Raw genomic sequence first — 23,381 nt, 5'->3', positions numbered from 1 at the left:
TAGATGCAAAAACACTCTTAATGGCTTCTGTACAGTATGTCATTCTATAGACACATTTTGAATTTGAGTCTACTGATGTAATATATTATTTAAAGCTGAAAACTTTATCAGATAAAGCCATCCATAGTGTAGGCCTCAGGCATCAATAAATCATAGATAAGCCTTTTCACACAGTGTGCATGTGCAACCTGTGGTGGTCATAAGTCAAGAGGTATAAAATGTAAACACTACATCTGTGCTATGCGCTGAGATTTTCAGCAGACTTATTGTACGATAAATGTAGGCCTAATGTATCTGACATTCCGATATCTTCCAAGTGCAACGCACAGACTGCAGTCACTCACTTCAACCAGCTTTCAACTAACACGTTTCATTGAATATTTGCGCTTTTATTAGAGGCTACCGAACTAAAAACGCCACTTACTTTGTTCTTTTTGTTGTATTCACTAGTTTAGTTAAAATCACTCCTCTGTTATTCCAGAACAAATTGGGCTGAAATTTGGTAGGTATAATTTATGGATGTGTACACATTTTTGATTTGTTTTTAATGAACGAGGAGTCGCAAAAAATAATGTGCCTGGCATAATCTACGGTACGGTTAGCTAAATGTGAATATAAATTATATATCATAGTTTAATATTATAAATAAACAAATAATGGTAGTGGTGCTGAGAGATGGTAAAAATACACAGAAGAACAGAATATACTGTATTGCCTATTTCTAATCACTTTGGCCTTTTATCATGTTTAGTACTGTATCATACAAGTGTAATATACCTAGAAAACGTTATGGAGCCTAAGCAGTGTAGCCAGGACCCACACATTTCCCTAAACAACCTCCATTTAGTTCATTTGACAAATAAAATTGATTAATCATATACTCTGTAAACTTCATGGAATTTGTTAATTGGTCATTTATTTAAATAAAATATTTTTATGATTAAGTGAAACAGCACTGATCAGCCAATTCATGTTTACAAAATTTACTGTAACCTGCTGAGTCACCGTTGAAACGTCAGGTAAAACTGGAAATTTCAGCTTGTGTGCAGCATTAGCGTTAGCAGCTAACGGACTTTCTGCCATGGCGAGTAAATCCCTCTTGACCTTTGACCTAATGCAGAAGAACTGAATCAGTGAGAGTGTGAAAAGACTTATTAGCTTAAAGAAGAAAAAAAGATGTAAAAGGTTGAAATTACTTGCAAGTTTGTTTTGATCTCCACTTTAAATAGTTGGTATATTGACATTTTGGGATGTTGAGTCCTAGACAAACTGTTTTTAATTCATTCTTACCATAATTAGTCCCTGAAAACACTAGAAATGTATTGGGATTTGACTTTGGCACAGTAAATAAAAATGCATCCCCATAGCAGATCCTTATCTCTCATATACCCATGTGCACGTACAGTACTCATTTTTTATGGGTTTTTGACCAGGTTTTGTCAGCATTGTTTTTTTCACTGTAACAAACACGACTCCACACTTAGACATACAGAGCACAAAGAATAATACCTCTTTGTCCACTACTAAAGTCATCAGTCAGTCGTCTCCATTGTGCACAAAAGTAAACAAACCCGGAACAGTCTCATTAGCTCTTTTCCACGCAGCTGTGGACAATTCAGAAGATGACAAAAGCTTTCATAAAACACTGATGAGAAATAGTTTGAAATTGCATTATGGCACATGTTCCCCAAAGGTGGCAAAGGTCAGGTCAAAGCATGTGTTGTAGAACGGACAAAACATCTAGAAGGCAACAAGCAGTCATTGTTACCAATGCCATGTGGTGAACCCAGCCCCATGGGAAACATGCACAGTGGTAAATGGTGAAGCCAGGAACAATGCACATCTTTTTGGGCAGACAAGGAGACTTTATGACAGAATGCAAATCCTGGAGGGGGAGGAGACACAAGCACTTCAACAGGGCTGGAAAGTGCTTCTGTTGAGCAGAAGTAAATGTATCAATCAACTGTGAAGTCAAACTCCTGAAAATAACATCAAATGCTCAATTTTTGCATAACTCAAATACGGATTTTATTACAACGTGGAGCACAAATGAGGGTCTACTGTATAAGCCATTAAATATTGGCTTGTTGGAATCCATCATACACTTTAAAGGCCTGATGTTGAAATGCAGGTGAGGACATGAATAACACAAATAAGCAATTGTCAGTCATGAAGTTGCCTAAAACAGTATTCTCAACTGGTGGGTCGGGACCCAAAAGTGGGTCGCGGACTTGTAATGGGTGGGTCACAGACAGCTGGTCAAAAAAAAAATAATTCTTAATATAAGAAAATATATAAATGTATGTTTCAAAAACATTATTATATACAGTATGTGTGTTTTCAATGGTTATTTTTGAAAAGCTACATTTGGTTGGTTGAATTCTAAAAAAAAAAAGGTGGGTCACGATTTAATGACTGTGGCAAAATGTGGGTCCCAAGGTGAGACCAGTTGAGAACCCCTGGCCTAAAAGCAGGGGGATCACTGGTTCTCACCCCTATTTTTTTCTGTGTGGAATTTGCAGGTTCTCTCTGAATGTAAAAGCATGTTAGGTTATATAAAGTGTTTAAACTGATGATGGAGAGTACGTGTGAGATTGTGTATGTTAATCCTCCAATGGATTGCAGACTGAGTCAGGGTGTACCGTACAGCAGTGGTTCTCAACCTTTTCAGCTCCCCCAAAAAAGGTGCCAGAGACTGGGGACCCCCACTGTACCTGAAGGTGTTTTTTTTTTTGTTCTATGAATCTGTGATAACATTATTTATTGATCTGAATAATATCCTTGTTTTAATCAGAAATAAAATGGGTTAAAAATGACCAAAAATACTGGAAAAGGGGATTTTAAAAACCACAGAAATTGGTTGAAAGTTGCAAATTAGAGTGGCCAAAAAATGTGTCAATATTGGAACAATTAGTTTAAACTGGAAAAGAGGTTAAAAGTGACATTAGTGGGTCAACATGTGTGACATTAGGTGGGAAAAGTCATGGGAAGGATTTTTATGTGCTGAAAATGTCTTGAAAGTGCAGAAAATCCATTGAAATTTGATGGAGAAGTGGCAGAAATGGGAGTAATGTAGCAAAAATGCATTAAAAGGAGGAAAAATATGACAAGAAAAATTTTGAAAATAGGTTAAAATATGGCAAGCTTGGTATGGTTGCAGAAAAAGGGTAAAAAATGAGCAAAAATGGGCTCAAATTGTTCATAATATTTGTAGTTTCTAGAAGGCATCTGGCGCCCACCTCCCCGTGTCTTGCGACCCCAAATGGGGTTCTGAACCCATGGTTGAGAACCCCTGATGGATATTTCTAATGCAAAAACTGGTATCATAAAACCCTACAATGTGTAGAAGCCTGATTTAATTTAATGTGATACATATGGGCCAATAGAACTTAGAGGCTGGGTATTATCCGGTTAACCAGTCATAAGAGGCCAGCAGTGGGATGCCAGGCAGCACTATGGCAGTGGGAGGGACTTCTATTGAGCGTGTGGGCGGAACGCAGGGCTCTGATTGGTCGAGCCGGCCGTCAGTCAGGAGGCCTCAGCTTCTTCCCGGCAGTTGCTTGGTGAGAGCCGCCTGGCGCTGCTCCTCACACGGCCATCCTCTCACCCTCCAAACCATGGTGTCCATGCTTCGTACGGCGCAACATCACTCATCGAATGCAAATTCCACGACTTTAGATTAACCACAGCGTCTACAGGTACGTGTTTCTCCACCGTTGGATCGTTTTGAGGGTTTCTAAGACGACATTATGTGGTTAAATTGAGCAACAACGTTAGATGCGCGTCGGACGCGGTACCGCGTCAGTTTGGTCAGCGTGCAGTGGCATGGCTTTGGCTTATTGCTCTTATCAAACAGCAGCACAGCAGATGGTTTAACATGGATAAACACAAGCTGAGGTTTGATGCAAAAGTCTATGCAAATGCAACGTCGGTCTGCATGTCACATTTCTACAGGCGTGCCGATCAGGTGCAGGGCGACCGCAACAGGCCCGTATAGGCCTTTTATATCAATCTACACACATATTATCACACAAAGGCTTCTTCGGTGCTTATATTCGACCTTTTCTTTTCGCTTATAAATATTTTAACGGAGCCAATCCTGGTTAAAAGCCGAGGGTGTGGACTACGGATGGGGGTTTTTGTTACGTAACCTCCCATTCATCACATCCACGCCTTTCCTCCTGATCCTCGGCCGCTGATCGTCCCACACACTCAGGCTGGTTCCTCTGAGGCTGGCCCTGCCCTTCCTCACCCATCTGTGGAGCCACAGAGCTCCAGCAGGACCCGATCCAGCCTGGCAGAGGTGGATGTGGTCCTGCTAACTCTCTCTATCAGATCACTGACACTGTCTGTCTGCTACTAAAGGACCTTCAACGCACAACCGTTGGCTGGATCTACCATTCCTTTACTATAGACTAGGGTGTGTATTGCCTGGCATTTGGCGATACGATTCGTATCCGATACATAGCTCACGATACGATACAAGACATCCCGATATTAAAGTATAAGGCAAATATTGTGATTTTTTCACATTATATATATATATATTTCTTAAGTCATATATATATATATATATATATGACTTAATGTATATATGATTTAAGAAACAACTAATCTTTAAATGTGTACACCTTCATGAGAACAATATGTATGATACATATTTTATTGGCATATTTTACACTAAAACAGCTTTAACATGCCATGTGCCAACAACTTAAAATAAATAAATAAAACAAAAAAACTTTTTTTCAATGCCATGGAACACGAAAAAGTCTGAAAAAACTTAGTGGGAAAAAATAAATAAAAATTACACTTTTTTTTTTTTTTTTTAACCTCAAATTTGCAAAATAAAAATAGTTTTTATCTACAAATTCGATTCATCGATGAAATCGTTTTTTTTTTTTTTTTTTTTTTTTTTCCAGCTCCACCACCTGAATTAAATGAATCAGTAGCAGCCCAGGTTTTGCAGGTGACCTGATAACAAGCTAATTCTCCTATTCAGGTGTGTTTCAACAGGTAAACATCTACAACACAACATCAGGACAAGTGGCTCTACAGGAACACGAAAGTGAATAAAAATATGGTTACTAGGGATGTCCGGATACAACTTTATCACTTCCGATATGATACCGATATTGCAGCCTTGACCGATATTGATCTGATACGCTATAAGCACAAATCATACATACTTTTATTACTTAGTTGGTAGTGTCAGGAAAGACTTGATCAAGTGATGTTACTCAGACAGAGAACAACAGTCAGCAACAGTAGTTTGCTATGTTGGAGTGTGAACCACAGTCACCTATGGATAGAAGTGCTAGAGCGTAAAATGTTATCAGAAAGCTTATATCTGTGATTTTAGATGCCGTTCGATAAAATCCGATATTCGTTTTCTGGCTGATATCGGATCGATATCTGATATCAATATTGGACCAGGACACCGCTAATGGTTACACTTAATATTTTGTGCTTCACTAACCCAGTGACAGTGATTTCACACTGTGAGCCTATGCACATGTGCTTTAGTTCCACCACACTCTGTTGCTTTAAGTTTATTTTTAGGAGATCAACCAGGAAGAGGATGTTTTGAGTACTCTATCCCCCTTCCACCAACACGATTTTAGTTCCACATTGTGGTTCATTAAACCTCCTTAAGCCCACTCATGATATTAAGACCTTTTTAACTCATCTCATATCGGCGGCACAAACTGAAGACGTGAAGTATTCTCAAACAGAAAAGACCTTCATTGCCTGATTGTTTTGTAGCTAAAGCAAGACATACAATCAACTCTGCCTACATTAGGTTTTTAACCCAGCCTCTGCGGTTGAAAACAGCCTCTGCTGTTTTCAACCATTTTACACTCAGAGTGGATTTCATCACAGATAAAAGAGCAACTAATGGTTTAAATCATTTAAAGAATGTAGTTTTCAACTACAACATGTCTTTAGCTCCTGGTTTGGATGGGTAACTATGCCTAGGGAAAACATGCATGGAAAGAAATGTGTTGGAAGCCACAGGTTTGTCTTGTTGTGTTCTCTCTTTATTGTTTGAACAAATAAACTCTCTGTCAGGTTTTTTTTTTGTGTGTTTAGTTTCTCAAAACAGATGTAGGTTTAAATCCAAAAAAAACTGAGCCAGCGCTGTATTCTTTGGGAATCATGTTGAAATCTTAAAACTGGAAACTATAGGGCTTCTGATTTATTGTGATTACAAGAGAAAGACAGGAATTGCAGAATTAAATTCCAGAAATGTAAATAACAATGACGGTATCTACACTCACCGGCATGTTTTGGAGAATATTACACATTTTAACCATATTTTCCTGATTAAACTGCTGATTAAATGTGTTCAGAAGAGATAAACACAAAGATTTGTCAAATATGGAGCAAAATCTTCTATCTTGCGAGATTTGAGAGAACTGTTTTCACTTCTGAAGCATAGATAAATGTAATTATTTACATGATAATTTAACTGATTAATATTAGGCTTTGTTGCATGATTTTGGGATGTGTAGTAGGGCTGGGACGACACCCCTTTGTCCCGATTCGATTTTAATCCCTATTCTTAGGTGCCTATTCCATTTAAATTGCGATTCTACAGTGACAATTATCACAATTTTATTTTTGCATCCTACACTTCTATAAATATGTCTCACTTCCAAAAAACAATACACATCACATTCATTCACCGATTTATTATTTATTCAGTGATTTATTTCGACTGCAATGAATAACAAAATCAAACCTCCATCAGAAACGAGGTAAACATGTACAAAACAACAAACTTGTACACCCAAAAAATCGCAATAAATTGTAAAATCAAATTTTTTTCCCCCATCCTTAATGAGTAGTATATCACATTACATCAAATTATGGAAAAGCTGATAAAATGGAAATGCGTATACACTAAAAACAGAGTTTTAAACAGAAGATCACAAGTCCAAAAACTAGTTGCTGATTTTATATTAGATTGAACTATAAAGCCGCTGGAGACATGTTTTTTTTTTTTTTATTATTGGATAAATCCAAAGTGGACCTTCATGGATCAATAAATCAAATTTCATATGCTCTAAAAATGTTCCTTCTGGTCAAAGTGACATTGAAAAATATTTATTTTGAATTAAAGCAACCGTCAAAACAAAAAGACAAACTGTTGAAGGCTTTACACGATCAGGATTTTTGGGCCGATCACCGATCAGTGAGTTTAAAAAAAAAAAAATCGATCACCGATCCAGTCATATGAATTTAGGTTGGTTTTTTTAGGTACTGACCAAATTCCTTCAGTACTACCTGATACAGATTCACGGAAAATGAAATGGCACCACTTTTCGGGACCTAAACGCAGCCTCCTGACTAGGGATTTGTATTGCCTGGCATCTGGCGATACGATTTGTATCCCGATGCATAGGCCACGATACGATATAATATAAGGCGATTATTGCGTTTTTTTTTTTTTTTTTTTTTAAGAAACAACTAATCTGTAAATGTGTACAGCTTCATGAGAACATTATGTATGAAATATATTTTATTGGCATATTTTACACTCAAAGCACTGGCAGCAACAATTTAAAATACAATAATAACATACAATCTGCCTGTGGCTTTTAAACCAACTTTGACTTTAGTGCAACATGACTTTATTGGAACTTAGCTGAGGTTTGTGCCTAGAACAACAAATAAATGCAGAAAGTTAGTACTTTCTTTTTAGTTTTTATTGAAAAAACACAAGCTGGTCAAAATGCCCTGGTTTCAACGCACTTCTTTGTGCAGTTACATTGTATCCTGCAGTAGAAAAGACTTTTCTGGTTAAATAGAGGTTTAAAAAAAAAAAAAAAAAAAAATATATATATATATATATATAAGCGAAGACTTTACAAATTATCATTTGAAATTATTTTTACTCTGGTTTTAATATATTGGACATTTTATTTCTGTGTCAGCCTTTATAAAACTTCAACTAAAGTGTTACAGAGAAGCCTACTGCATGTTTCATAGTTTCCCTGCTCACTGACCGGAGCACACAAACATTACAGTGCATACATACACACATATGTTCATGCTGACAGGATTAAAGGCCGGCTGAATGATTGACTAATTGATTGTGTTCTCCTATATCCTCCAGGTCACCATGGCAACGGTGGTGATGGAGCAGATTGGTCGGCTCTTCATCAACGTGCAGCAGCTGCGACAGATCCCCCCGCTGCTGGAGTCGGCCTTCCCCACGCTGCCTTGCACTGTAAAGAAGGCAGACGTTCCCTGGGTTTTCCGAGAGCGCAACATCCTGGCCGGCTACCGGCAGACGGACCAAAGCTGGCGCTACTACTTCCTCACCCTCTTCCAAAGACACAATGAGACTCTGAACGTGTGGACCCACCTGCTCGCTGCCCTGATCATTCTGGTGAAGTGGCAGGAGATCTCAGAGACGGTGGACTTCCTGAGAGACCCTCACGCTCAGCCTCTATTCATCGTGCTCCTGGCGGCCTTCACCTACCTCTCCTTCAGCGCCCTTGCCCACCTCCTCTCTGCCAAATCTGAATTCTCATACTACACCTTCTACTTCCTCGACTACGTAGGAGTGGCTGTGTACCAATATGGAAGTGCCCTGGCGCATTACTACTACGCTATAGAGGAAGGGTTGCACACTAAGGTTCAAGGCTTCTTCTTACCGGCTGCAGCATTCTTGGCTTGGCTGACTTGCTTCGGATGCTGCTACGGCAAGTACGCTAGTCCAAGGCTGTCCAAGTTAACCCTCAAGCTCTTCCAAGTGGTTCCCTCAGCCTTGGCGTATTGCTTAGACATCAGTCCAGTGGTCCACCGCATTTACAGCTGCTACCAGGAGAGCTGCTCCGACTCAGTCGTGGCGTACCACTTCTACCACGTGCTCTTCTTTCTCATCAGCGCCTACTTCTTCTGCTGCCCCCACCCAGAGAGTTTCTTCCCCGGCAGGTGTGACTTTATCGGCCAGGGCCATCAGATCTTCCACGTGTTCGTGGTGGTGTGCACCCTGACGCAGATCGAAGCCCTCCGAACAGACTTCACAGAGCGCCGGCCCCTCTACGAGCGGCTACACGGAGATCTGGCACACGACGCCGTTGCACTCTTCATCTTCACTGCCTGCTGCAGCGCCCTCACTGCTTTTTACGTGCGCAAACGTGTCCGTGCCTCCTTTGACGAGAAGGAGGAGTGAAAATCAGTCATTTAAGGAGAAGAGTGAGTTTTGTGTAGTGCACCGCTTGTGTTATTGGAAGTTATCAGTTTGTCACAGTGGCTTATGAGTATTGGTCCTCAATGTGATCAGCCAAACTAAAGTGAACTGGAAAGCAAGTTTTTTTTTTTTTTTTTTTGTGGTGTACAATAGTGTAAAGGGAATGTTTGTGATAAAGCAGTTAGCGCTCAGACACTGGAAATAAAGCTTTGCTTGTTTCTTCTCATTCTTTTGTATTAGTCTGTTTAAGTCAAACTTACTTTGCCACAAAAAACTGAAAGTTAACTTTTGACATTTTCCATCATTGGAGTCCTGAATAAAGATTATTTCAGTTGCGTCTAAGTGATGAAAATGAAAGATTGATTTTACTATTAAAAGGTGATATTACAGTATAATGTCCGGAGTGTTTTCAATTCTAGTATTTATTCAGATTTTGTGTATTTTTTTTGTTCCCAAAGCAGAAGTTGGCACTAAAATGTCTACACAATCGAGGGAAGTTCGAGATCCCAATTAGGAAAACCAAATATTGTATCTTCTCTGTGTCAAGGAGACATTTTTTTCTTCTTTTGGAATAAAAAAAAAAAGCTCCTCTTTAAAACTAGGCTGGCACTATGAATTGGTTTGAAAATGAATGAAAGATTACTGATGTCTCTTTGTTGTTGTGACAATGTTAATCTTTTTTTATTCAAAGGGCTGTGAATTCAGCTTTGGCTCTTTCATATCCAATGATGTCAGTGGTTGGTTGTGCATTGTTTTCCACGTTCATCTGATTGGCGTCACAATCAGATGAACGTCACAATGGCAGCTGTTGGGCTTTGTTTTTTGGTTTTCTGTGTGAATATGTATGTGCCTCTACGCATGTCATTTGCTATATTCTGTGGATAATAGGTGTGTGAATGTCTTTGAAAGCTTTGCCTTGCACTTCTTTCGTACTCTGAAAAACAAGCTGCGGTTCTTTAGAAAGTTTGTTTGCATCCAATTTTCTCTCCATGTCTGAAAGCATATATTTATTTCTGGTGTGGGGAAAAAAGGCATAAATTCCACTTCTTATTTTTTGTTTTTGTTGCTTTCCTTCACTATATATTTTGTGTTTTGCTTCTCAGACTCGACCAGCTGAACTGTTATATTGAAGAGTTCTTGTTTTCTGTATTTCATAACTTTTCATACGAACATAACCTCACTAATCATGCCACTTTTTTCTAACTTGTAATTTTAAAATGTTGAATTAATTACTGTCTTCTCTGTTTATGACTGTCTAATGTGCCAATGAATCTGTACTTGCATCAGTGATGGTACTATGTAGGATAAAGAAATGGAGATGGAGAGACAGTGTTTTACAAATCTGTTTAAATTTCTGTCTTAACTTTCTAGTGTTACTACTACTGAGGTTTGAGTTTGGCTGCCAGCTGTCCTTCATGTTTTCAATGTCTCTGTATGCTCAGAAACGCAGCAGAACGTTGTCCCTTCAGCTCTGCAGAACAACCACGAATGAGCTGATGCTTTTGAACCGTATGGAGACATCTAAAACACACGGAACAGGGGCCCTCCAGGGCTGTAGGTGTAAACCACAGCGCCCTCTGACCTGCTCCCATCATGCACTGCCTGAATCAACACTGTAAATACTGTATCTACAAATACTGGCTATGTTTACATGCATGGAAGTTGCAAATGTGACTGTTTTCTTTCTATTTTTGTTTCTGTTGTTGTTGGTAGTTTTTCATTTTAATCTTGAAACATGTGATAATTCATTGTACCGTGGGTGAAAAGTCTGTAACTCTGCTGAGATTTTTTTTTGTTGGGAAAAGAAAGAGGTTGAATCTGATACATTTGACAGGATTCGCACTTGTTTGTTGTTTCGTTGAAAGGCTAACCAATTATTAAATGATGTCAGCGAATGCCTCACCAGCCCCTATACCACGAGATGTTAATCCGGATAGTAAAAAAGGACCAAACCTGTTTGCTCTGTGGTGAAATCATCCCTGCCTCACTCAGCAGTTCCACAGTAAAATTTAGTTTGAACTAGATTTTTGCAGCATGGATATTCTATCACGGACTATCTATGACGCATGCTAATTATACAAATTTTTTAGGATTCAAACTGGAACATGGCCAGCACTTGGTGGGTGTCTGTGTGTGTGTTCATGTGTGCATATGTGTGTGTAAACGTAGCCTATAATACCATTCAAGGTTTCCCTTTATCTTTTGATGCAGGGTGGGAAGAGGGACCAGAACGTCTTCTGCCTCTAAAGATTTGTGAAACTGACTGTACTGATATTCTGTGGTATTTATGAGAATAAAAATGTTTAAACTTACAACTAAGGACGGCTTTAGTGTTTCTGTCTCTATATAGTAATACAGATGATTCATTATGGTTGATTAATCAGCCTATCTCATTTATGACTTTAAGCCCGGAGTGTTATTGCATGTTAACTACTCTTTTATTACACATCGCTTTTTTCACATTGCTGTTTGGTTGTTGGGATCCAGAGCTTATCTGCACTCATCCATGAGGCAAGACACAATAAACCTGGACAGGTCTTTAGCCAGCACATATAGACCTCTGTGGAAATCCAAAACACATGTTTTAGATTTAAAAACACAACAAACGGAATACTGCAGGAGAACATGCAACTCCTCAATGAAAAGAAACACAAATGCCCAGTCTCCTTATTTCCTTAAATAAAAGTTTAGACTAAAAAAATTAAGCCCAACATTGAGTTTTCTATTAAAGTACTTACAGACCCTTTCCAAAAAAAATTAGAATATCATGGAAAATAATTCCATTCAAAAAGTGAAACTTTCATAGACTATAGATTCAGGGCCCATAATTTCAACAATTTCAAGTATTTATTTGTTTATTTTTACATAATTTGGGCTTCCAGCTCATAAAACCCACAAAAACAGGATTTCATAAAATTAGAATACTGTGAAGAAATCATCATTAACTTCTCAGTTTTTGCAGAAAAAAAAGAGAAGACGGGTGAGGAACAGAACCCAACATGCTTGAGGTCCAGTGTGAAATATCCACAGTCAGTCATTATTTGGGGCGCAATGTTCTGTTCCTCACCCGTCTTCCTCCAAACCCTTGGACCTTGATTTTTGAATGAAAGGCACACTTTACTTTCATCAGAAAAGAGGACCTTGGACCACTGGCCAACAGTCAGTCCTTCTTCTCCTCTTTTTTTCCTGCAAAAACTAAGAAGTAAATGATGATTTCTTCACAGTATTCTAATTTTTTGAATTCCTGTTTTCGTGGGTTTTATGAGGTGTAAGCCCAAATTATGTAAAAATAAACAAATAAATACTTTAAATCATTTCAGTTGTAGGCCCTGAATCTATAATCTATGAAAGTGTAACTTTTTGAATGGAATTATGGAAATTAAATAACTTTTCCATGATATTCAATTTTTTTTGGAAAAAAGGTTCTGTATGTCTTTAAAGCATCAAGAAATACACTGAAGTCTCATCTGACTTCAACTCATAATAATAATAATAATACATCTATTTTATATAGCGCTTTTTTGGACACTCAAAGCAGCTTTACAGAATTGTGGCATTATTCTTTCACTCCACACTTAGTGGTGGTAAACTACTATAGTAGCCACAGCTGCCCTGGGGCAGACTGACGGAAGCCACAGGCTGCCATAGTGCGCAATCGGCCCCTCCGACCACCACCAATACTCACTCATACACTACATTCATACTAGGCAATGTGGGTGAAGTGCCTGGCCCAAGGACACAATGGCAGATACCACTGGAGCGACTGCCCCCCCACTGTGGCACCAGGAACTCTCAGTGGTCCCCCATCCAACTACTAACTTACATGAAATATTAACATGCATGGCTGCATGTTAGGAGGTGGGAAAGGTAAAAGAATAGAAAAATAATAACTTTGGGCTCTGTCACCTTATCGCAGACATTGCCGTACCTATTTAATGTGCAGAAGTCCCTTTTTCATCATTTTGAGATTTTATGTTTAACTCAAAACGACTCTCTCCCCCTAAAAATACTCTCATTATGAGGGTGACATTGTGATGGTTTCATCACCACTAGAGGGCAGGCTTGCTGTATGGAAGGAGAGTCAGAGAATGGCATCAAGCATGAAAGACTCAGACAGTTGTTTCATGTTCTCTGTGGAGCATCACCAGGTAGCAAGAAATTACACGTGTGTCACGTGGTCCCATGGTATACATAAACATAATTTTCATCAATGAATTCCATCACAAAAATAATATGGAATTCATTACAAAAAATAATAAAAAAAAAAATAATTCCTACATTGATTATTTTGAAGCTTAAATTAAATCTCGAACCTTATTCACATTTTCTCCATTTCCTTCTTAATTAAGGATAATGATGTCCAGCATACATTTAAAAAAAGTTGCATATATCTACATTATTCTATACCAGGTACATTAATAAACAATCCATCAATGTTATATCAGTCAAAGAGGGAAAATTAACAATAAGTCACACAGCATGTGATACATCCAAATCCGTTCCACATTCCTCCATAAATGTAATCATAAGAGGAAATTGTTCCATTAGGGGGCACAAATGATCTTTCACTTCTCATCAGTGACGTGCAGTCAGGGTAGGCAAGGTAGGCAGTGCCTACCCAAGGGTGAATTGATATTTTCATTATTTGTTTTGATTATAATATAATTAAAATTTATTTTTCAACTTCCAATAGCCTACAGTACCTATAAGTTTTAAAGTGTTAGCATTTTGTGCTTTTCATAGCCCAAATGACTCCACATTGGTACTGCACAGACGCTGCACAAATCTCACTCCGCTGTAAGGCAGGAGGAGGCCACACCCCCTCCCAAAGGCACATTGCTGCTCTGCCTCTGGCATCATAGCCTGTGTTTATATGTGTTTGCGCATGCGCACTCAGTTCCCCAATATGAAAACCTTTTACGTAAAAAGGTAGCTCTCTACGCTGCCTTTGGACGTAACCTTGCTATAGGCCAAATGCTATACGTACATTCACAGTGCATTAGTGAATTGATACAGCGCGGCCGCTGTCACGTTCTGTAGCTTGTGGGCAGATAACACTACAGGCAGAATGCCAGCGCTAGAGACGATATAGGAACTTTCTTTTGAGGAAAAATTACAGCTTTTAAAAGATGGGAGACCAACACCTGAGTTACCAGACCTTCAGCAAAGGTAAGGTCAGAAAATTGTTCGTTATTTCCACAGTGAATGGTACAAAAGGAAGGATTGGCTTTGTGGATACGCCTCACTGAGGCTGTTCTGACTTGTTGTCTTCATTTTCTCATTGTTTCTGTGTTTCCAACACAAACAATGAATGCGCTGCCGTGTCATGAGATACTGTATATCTTGTTAGGAAAGTATGGAGACTGCTATTTATTGATTGTTTAAGTTTCTTTAATGGTCTTGATTTTGTTAGATTAACACTTGCCAGCCGAAACATATGGTCTCGATTTGCAACGCCCTGCCTACCCACCCGTAGTGCTCACGGCACGTCACTGCTTCTCATTAAGATCCCCTCTTTACAGCAGTTAAAAATAAACATGTAACTATCGCAACAGTTTTTATTCATTTTTTTTAAATTGATGGAGATTCCCTGCCGTTTCAACAAATTACAGTATTCATTACATGCCATCTGCAGACTGGATTACAAAACCACATCCTATCGGCAATTTCCTTTGTTGAATTAAACCTTAAGTAAAAAAGACCAAGATTGCAAACATTTGCTCAGTAGTGTGATGATGAATGCAATTTTACATGCAAATGTTCATCTGGGAGGACAATAGTTGCTTATCTTCCTCAAGCTGCAGTTTTGTGGGTGGGAGACTTCACATGGTTTACATATGCATAATGTATGAAAGGGGTGTCTTTGGCGTTAGCAAATATTCTTTTCTTGGTGCATGTCAGTATACTTGTTTTTCTGCTTTGTTTAAGTCGTGTGTGGGTTTTGCAGAGCACTGTGTCTTTTGTTGATGTGCCATGTTTGCTTCGCCTATGCCAATGTATGAGGATGTCGACTGCGTGGTCATATAAAGAAGAACGCTCATCAAGCTTGTACTTCTATTTCTCTCTTGGCTTCGTACACACGTTGATAACTAACAGCTATACATTGAGTGTGGGGAACATTATCTTTCCTTTTATTTTCAATACCTGCATATCATGATAGTCCTGTGGGCTGTACCAATGAAACAACCAGGCTTCTCATGATTGGGTATGGGATAGGTGTGCACCAGTGGCTGGGAAAAATAACATCACTTAAAGAGCAACTAAACTCCTGCTTTATATATAAAAAAAATGCCTTAATTATGGGCGGGGCTCAAATGAACAATCTATGCCATACTAACTAGCTACGCATTACTCAACATACCTCTCTATTCACTTTTCTCTCAATCCAACCTACTCACTATAGATTGTAGAGCACACAGGTGCTAGTTTTTATAAAAGGGGTGGGGCTAAGAATGCACATTTGTGATGCAAGATGGGCCCAAAATGTCACATGATCTTGTTCTTAGCCAATAGCAAAAATCAATTGTAATAGCCGAGTCTCAACCCATAGAGGGCAGTCACTCTGAGATTTTATAACAAAATTTTCCAAATTTAAATAGTTTGGCTAAAATGTTGAGAGTTGGACCAGGATCAATCAACAGCACTACGTCATACCTATATACATTTGGTTTCAGTAAAAAAAAAAGTGGTTTTGGGGTTTAGTTACTCTTTAACTCATTGGCTACCAGCCATTTTCAGAACGGCTACCCCCTCATTGCCAGCCGTTTTAGAGCCTTTTGACAGATTTTTAAAGACCCAGATTCTGAAAGATAAAAGTCTCTACTTTCATCAAGTTTTTGTTTCTAGCTTGTTTCGTTCTTCCGTAATCAGCAGTTGAATAAAACAAGTTTTATACAAACCACCAGTTTCAGAGCAAAAAGCTGAGAAAGAAGACTTTTTCTAAAAAAAAAACCTGTCAATGAATTTGAAGCAATTTTTTTTGAATTTTTTTTGCTCTAGGGACATCTCAACATTGGTTTCCTTCTATAAAAAAATATTATTATTTGTTATCTGGGTCAGAATTGAAGAGATTTCCTCCCCCCTGTCAGCCCACACACATCTTCCTACATGACCCATTTGGCCTGTTTTTTTTTATCCTTTATCCACATGATCACGACAGTCTCAATAGTCCACAATAGTCTAGTTAGGTCCAGAATTAGTCTGGTTGAGTGTGCGCTGCGATGACCTGTTGGGAACTTCACCATAAACTAGTGTAGTGTCATTTTCAGCCTCATCTCTAACTTTTCCTCTTCCTCTACCTCTCCTCATCACTGCTAATCTCTCATCCAAAGCTGCGCTGCTGCCACCTACATGTCACCAGTTGGTCACTACATGATGGTCCAAGCTTGATATTCACAGCAGAGCTTTGTCACACTGTCTCCTCGCAACAGCAGCCAAAAAAAAATAATTGACGAGAAAACTTGTCAATGACAGTGAGCGTTCAGATTTGAAATGAAAAATAAACTCGTCAATGGCAGTGAGTGAGTTAAGGGGCTGAGAATCCAGCAAGGAAAGGGAGGAGGTTTGAGAGAGCAGAGGCAAGGGAATCGTATTGACCAGTAACTTCTTAAAAGCAACCAGTCAAATCAGTAGATTGAAGCACAGTGGTGGGAACAAAACCACAGTTTGCAGTGCATCAGCACCCATGTCACTGAAGAGGATGGCACAACAAATGCCTCTACCCAGCCACAGAGAACACCAAAGAGATCAAAGAGCAGAACTACAAAGGAAGAGATCCACGAGCTGACCCTTCAGAGGGAGAAAAACTAACAAAGGCCACAGACAAAGTGTGAGGCGGCCTAAAGCTACAGATAGGAGAGAATGAGAAGCTCAGGCTTGATCACCCTGTAGCTGGCCACCTTTGATGAGGATATTTTGTGTTTAAAAGGTCGAAACGCCCCCTTATTCAAAGGAACACTACTGATGATGCATCCTAAATGGTAAACCTCATGTGACTACCATCTTTTGGCACAAAGGATGGTTTTTCATCACCGTCCCGTGTTTAATAATTCTGATTCTGCAGCTGTTACAGGAGTAAAGACCATGCACTTCACTCTCATAGAGAACATGCAATTGTCACAGGAAGGCACCTGGATCGATATGGGCCTAAACATACTTTTTTTTTGTTATTACAAAGTTTGTGAGAGAAATATTCAATGCTAATTGAAGCAACGGTAAAGTACATTTTCTACTGATGGAACAGAATTCCTGAGACTTAGGGCTTGATAGATGTACCTCGAGTGTGATTTGTTCATATTACTGCACATCAGTGGTCTTCAATCGAATAGCAGACATAGTGATAATTGCTTTCACACCTGCTTGCTGTCCTCTGGCTATCAATGGCTTTCTCAGATACATCAATTTTCCTATACTTGGTCATGCGGCAGCTGACTGTAAATCACCTCTTTCTCCCTCACTCTCTCCTCTATGCGACGCTGTTCCTTCTCTCTATTCATTTATGATGGCTTTGTTTGCTTTCTATGTTATTCTTCAAGGTTAGACGGGGAAACTCAGGTATCAAGAGTTTTTATTTTCATTTACCATCTTCCTACTCTTTGACGAATCCCTTCGGTGCTGCCAGGTATTCTAAACATGCAGCCACCGTTGTTGCATTTTCCTGTTATTTTGTAGACAATCCTTTGGGAAAGACTTTGTTCTGAGTTATTTCATTCATATAGAGAAAGGAATGATCACACTGAATATTAGAAATACCTGGGAATGGAAAAATCAACACCTGTTCCTGAGTTTTTCAAATAATAATAATAGTATAGCATCACTTTGTTCACAGGCAGGCTGTCAAATCCTTCTTGATGAAAGGTTGGAAACACACAAATATAGAAAAAGATTATTATGTCAAAAGTGTCCATTTGTCATACTGAAAAAAACAGGCCAGCCAATATTTAGTGTTCACACAGCACTGGGAAAAAGATAAAAAATAACAGTTTTTATGTCACTTGAGATTTATTCGTCTAATAAAGTTTGTGAAAAGTAAGTATTTGTTCTTCCACAAAAAGACACAGAAAATAGGAAGTGTGGCATCCGACATCGTGAGACAGAGCCGACAGATTCCAATAATTACGTATATCTATATATATATATATATATATAGATCTGTATCTGTATCTATATCTCTATCTGTATCTATGGCCACATCAGATCATGTTTCTCTCTTTCAGTCTATGTTCAGTTATATGATATAGTCTGATATATCTACAATGTTTTTCAGAAACACTTTTAATGCTCCTTCTCACAGCCAAAACTCCAAACATAGCATAAAAAGCAAATAGATAAATTCATAAGGATTTCCATTAAATCATCACACACTCCTATTTCCACGTTCCAGTGAGTTGGAACAGTGGTTTCCAAGTATGGTTCTACGAAGCCAATCCGTATTGCCAGATGACCCCTAAAATCCCTTTAGTTTTATTACCATGTCTAACAGCAAAGTATACTCTTTAATTATTATTATTTAAATTGAATAAAAGGTGTTCTAAACAAAAAAAGCTTTGTCCCTATTCTGTGACCTGGAATTTATTTCTTTTAAAGTAAATTGTCCCAACCTATAGTGTTACTTGATTGACATTGTACTGAAGTACAAGTAAGTCATACATAAAATACTTAAGTGCAAGTAAAAAGTAGCTTAATTAAATAGTACTCAAAGTAAAAGTTACTAGTTACTTTAACCTCCCACATTTATTTTTGGTAATAAATCTTGCCACGGTTCCCTTGCATACCGTAAACTCAACTCAACTCAATTTTATTTATATAGCGCAAATTACAACAAAGTCATCTCAGTGCGCTTAACAAAATATAAAGTCCATAGTAAGAAAAATAACCCAACAAGATCCACATGAACAAGCATTTAGCGACAGCGGGAAGAAAATACACTCTATTTTATAGGAAGAAATCTCCAGCAGAACCAGGTTCAGAGGTGGCAGCCATGTGTCAGAAGGACAGTCAGGTGACAGAAGGACAAACAGGATGAGATAGAAGGATTGTCCATCGAGTTTTCCAGACTAGTTGAGCCATGAACTATTGATCAGGACCCGCCAGCTCCAACATCAAGACACCTGAAAAGAGAGCCCCTCGGAGGGCGAGGAGAAGGCACAGACTGCAGGAAAAACTTGATACACAATGATACACTCGTTCCTAGTGGTTTGGTTAATATTAATAATAGACGTATTGCGGCCTCCACCATGCTCTGAAATGCTACCACTACAGACGAGGTTTCGCCTTGTACTGGGCGCACGTAGTGATCTCAGTGATCACTACAGAGGGGACCTTGTCCGCTTTAAATTACGCTATTATACGGTGTACGCTTTAGTAAATAAGTAAGTTTTGAATGTAATCATCTCTCGCGATGGTCCGAAGTGCTGACCATTTCGTGTAATGGTCTGTGATTGTAAGCAAAAACAACGAGACCAAGTCCGTTTTAGGTTATTGCTATTATACGGTATACGCTTCAGCAAATAAGTAGATTTTGAGTTTACTTTTAAAGGTGGAGAGAATAGCAGGACCCTGGTAGCTGAAAATAAACATCTCATGTATAAACTTAAAAAGGAAGAAACAAAATCCTTTATCTTGCACAATTGAAACATTTTTTTTTTCCACAAAGGCATCTGTAAAAAATGAAATAATCTGTTAAAGTCAAAATGTACAATTCTTTTTCAAATAAAATTACACCAATGAATGAAATTCAAAATAAAAAAAAATTCCAGGCTCTAAGTATAGCTACATTTATGAACTCTAAAACTGAGAAAATAACTAGCGTTCAATTTTTTTTTGTCGCAGTACAGTATGTCCGTTGATCATTTTAAAGCAAAAAATAATAATTTACTTCGTCACAGTTGGGTGTAAGAATGTAACAAATTATTTTATTTCTTTTAAAACGTACTTAAGTGCAAGTAAAATGACTGAGTACCCATAAAAGCAACTCAATTACAGTAACGTGAGTACCTCTGGTAAAAATCAATAGCTGACATTGTAAAAGTCAAAAGCTAACATTGGTATTTTTTAGATTGTGAAATTTGAAGCAGACAAGCAGCACATAACACAGTTAAATGGAGGGAGGCTGACTATATCTCGTGATAGAAATGAGCTTCTTCACACAGCGGTGGGCCTGAGCGTGCATGACAGGGTGAGGAGTTCAGCGTCTAGAAGCAGCTCAAAGCAGAGCCGCTTGTTTCAGAGGATGGTTCATCTTTCCTGTCAATGCTCATGGCACAGATTATTGGGACGCCCCGATGTGCGCCACTAAAACCCTGTGTGACACTGGCAGGCATGAGAATAAGTGTGGGACGATATATATTGAGACAAGATATCACGATATTCAAATGTCACAATACATCATCTATGGCAGTTTTTATCTAATGGAGGTACGTGTACCTCAAGGGCAGTGGTTCTCAACTTTTTTTTGGTGTTCCCCATTTTGAACAAAGGTGAATTTTCAAGCCCCACCTGCGCACATTGTCCCCCAACTGATAATGACAAATAACACATTTTCCAATTTATTTGAACTAACAGGGAAAATGCAACATCATATTCCATCCATCCATCCATCCATCCATCCATTGTTTGCAATCTGTGCCAAAAAGCTAAAGATCGTTCATTGTTTCATGTCGACGTAAACCATTATTTTTGCACTTTAGTTCCACGTTACATTCAGTTCCCAGTCACACAGACTAATGATTTAATATTCTTTTAATTTCTGCTACATTTTTAGGCTTGTCATTATTGCTTTCTATGTGTGTAGACGTTTTGTGTAGAGTTAATGATCTTTATTGTTAATGAAGAAAGGCATTTAAAAACATTTGGATGAATTTGTCCTCCTGTTTGTCGCGCCCCACCTGTCATGTCTCCACACACATTGAGAAGCATTGCCCTAGAGGTACGTGATGGTGCTACCATCCTGTATAGTTGTTTTTTCCACAGAATTCTGTGCAAAATGTTGTGGGGGGTCCTTGGATTAGGAAATAAGAAAAAGTGGGTATTTCAGCCGGAAAAAAGTTTGAGAACCACTGATCTATGGAACAAGTGGTATTTCAATATTTGCAGAGTGGCACTTTTTGTACTGTAAATAGGAAAAAATGGTCTTATTTATGTAACTGATTATTTTAGAATAGATGTGTGATCATCTGTGTAACACTGGACAATACTGTCACCTAAGAAGAATGCCATATTAATGCTGACATATTGAAAATCATTGAAAGCAGTGTGTCTGTGGTGCTAATTGTGGAGTTTAGTGCTGTAACCTCACTTTTAATCCTCCCACAACATTTGTGTTGTCCTTGATACATTGTGTATTTGGCACCACTTGTTCTATTGCCCTGTCAGAATCTGATGGTAGGCTAATAAATTTCGACCCTCCTAAAAGAGACACCTCATGCCTTCTCTACATCTTTGCAATTGCTTTGATGCTACTTGCTTCACCAATCAGCTCGCCCACTGATCAGGCCTATTCATCATGGGCTGCTTGTGCAGATACTGGGGTCTGGCAGAGGTGAGGAGGACTGTATGCCGTCTGAAGGTCAACGTCCCTCTCCTTTTTCCCAAAGCCCATTCTAACTCAAGGATAATGCATTTCCCTCTGTTGCCCTGTAACCTCCTGTATAGAGCAGCCACAGACTCACTGCACAGTACAACCAGATAACCACAAACTTTTACAGTAGTTTTTGACTTTCACTTTTTGGGGCTTGAATGCTCATTTTTCCTCAACACCTTAACACTTGAGTAAACATAATCACCAAGTCAATTCAGCAGAAACTAAGTCAGCAGAGATACTAGGTTAACTTGTGGTCGTTGCTTTTGAACTGTTAACCAGGGTTGGGGTCAATTACATTTTACAAATACAATTACATCTTCAGTTATGATTACGGTGACCAGCATATCTTCCAATTACAATTAAAATTGTCTGGACGTGGCGCACGTTGAGGTGTGTTGCATGTCGGAGTGTGGCAGAAACGTTAAAGTGTTGAGACGTAGCTGACCATTTTCAAGGATTATATCACAAACTTTCCTGCAATGTTCTGTTTAAATATAATGCCTATGATTTCCTTTTACAATAGGTGGCGCTATGACTATGAATGACAATTGGGTTAAACCATACTAATTTTTTTGGCATACAAATGAAAGCTGCTATAATTAATTAGCATCTACTTAGCTGTACAAACTCTTAATAATGTCCATAAGTGTCGCACATCGTCCAAGTGAACAGGCTGCTAAGAGGAATATTTCAATCTATGAAAAAAAATCATCTTTTTTGTCAAGATTGTTTTACAACACAACTAAATAAACATTTATGGTTAAAATAAAAATATGTGTGAAGTACTTTAACAGTGCAGATAGAAACACCATGAATGATCTCAGCTTGGATCTGGAAGTCATTTTTGCTACCATGAACTCATTATGCACATATCCATTACACATCTGTCCTCCCTCTGAGGATCAAGCTTCTCTTCTCCTCATCACAATTAGTGTTATTTTCATGGACTAAAAACTAAGAATAAATGCAAACAAAGGCACATATGACTAAAACTATAATTAAACTAATGAACCAGTTCTGTGACTGACTGCCTGTCAATGCGTACCCCTCCATATGTCTGATATTAGCTTGGATAGACACCAGCAGACGAGAAGCACACTAAATGATAATGAATGACATGCTACTCCGTGGATTTTACAAGGACTGCTCAAATTGGGACTCGGGAGCTCATTCAATCTGTAGGAATAGGATGAGCGGCTTTTAATTTAAAAACTGTGAAAGAATTCTAACAACGCAGCTTTGTTTCAAGCAAATGTGGAGTCGCTTCACAACCCATCCTCTCCTTTCCTCTCAGCAAAGGGTCCACATGTTCCTGTTTTGAAAATCAATCTCCCGGTGAAGTAATCCCTCCTCCTCTTCCTTCTTCACAGAAATCCTTGGAGCTTTTTCAAAAGACTCCAGATGGCTCATGATCCTTATGTTGAAGCCCATCTGCACGCTTCCTCTGTTGATCTCTGTTCCTTGTCACGCACGGTTCGGTTACGCGTGCACCTGCAGCGCTGGTTTCAAACGGAAAACGGAAGTGTTTCACGCCCGTGACCTGAAAAAAGCAACAGCAATAAGATGTTTGCTTTTATTCAGTATGCTCTCAGTACT

The 23,381-nt window shown here is 38.7% G+C and overlaps 1 protein-coding gene across 1 annotated transcript; it reads left to right on the top strand.

Moving 5' to 3' along the window:
* Positions 1-3,545: 3,545 nt before the first annotated feature.
* paqr7b (progestin and adipoQ receptor family member VII, b) lies at positions 3,546-11,405 on the top strand. Its single transcript, XM_028470189.1, has 2 exons — positions 3,546-3,698; positions 8,123-11,405. The coding sequence occupies exon 2, from the start codon at positions 8,129-8,131 to the stop codon at positions 9,185-9,187; it is 1,059 nt and encodes a 352-aa protein (XP_028325990.1). The 5' UTR covers positions 3,546-3,698; positions 8,123-8,128; the 3' UTR covers positions 9,188-11,405.
* Positions 11,406-23,381: the final 11,976 nt, after the last annotated feature.

Source organism: Gouania willdenowi, chromosome 16 (assembly GCF_900634775.1).
Source record: "Gouania willdenowi chromosome 16, fGouWil2.1, whole genome shotgun sequence".
In the NCBI taxonomy this organism is placed as follows: Eukaryota; Metazoa; Chordata; class Actinopteri; order Blenniiformes; family Gobiesocidae; genus Gouania; species Gouania willdenowi.
The sequence above is the reverse complement of the archived record's forward strand: the minus strand, read 5'-3'. Positions and strand labels throughout refer to the sequence as shown.

Excerpts from the sequence above, each read along its gene's own strand:
- paqr7b (XM_028470189.1), top strand. The coding sequence starts at position 8,129 with ATGGCAACGGTGGTGATGGAGCAGATTGGTCGGCTCTTCATCAACGTG.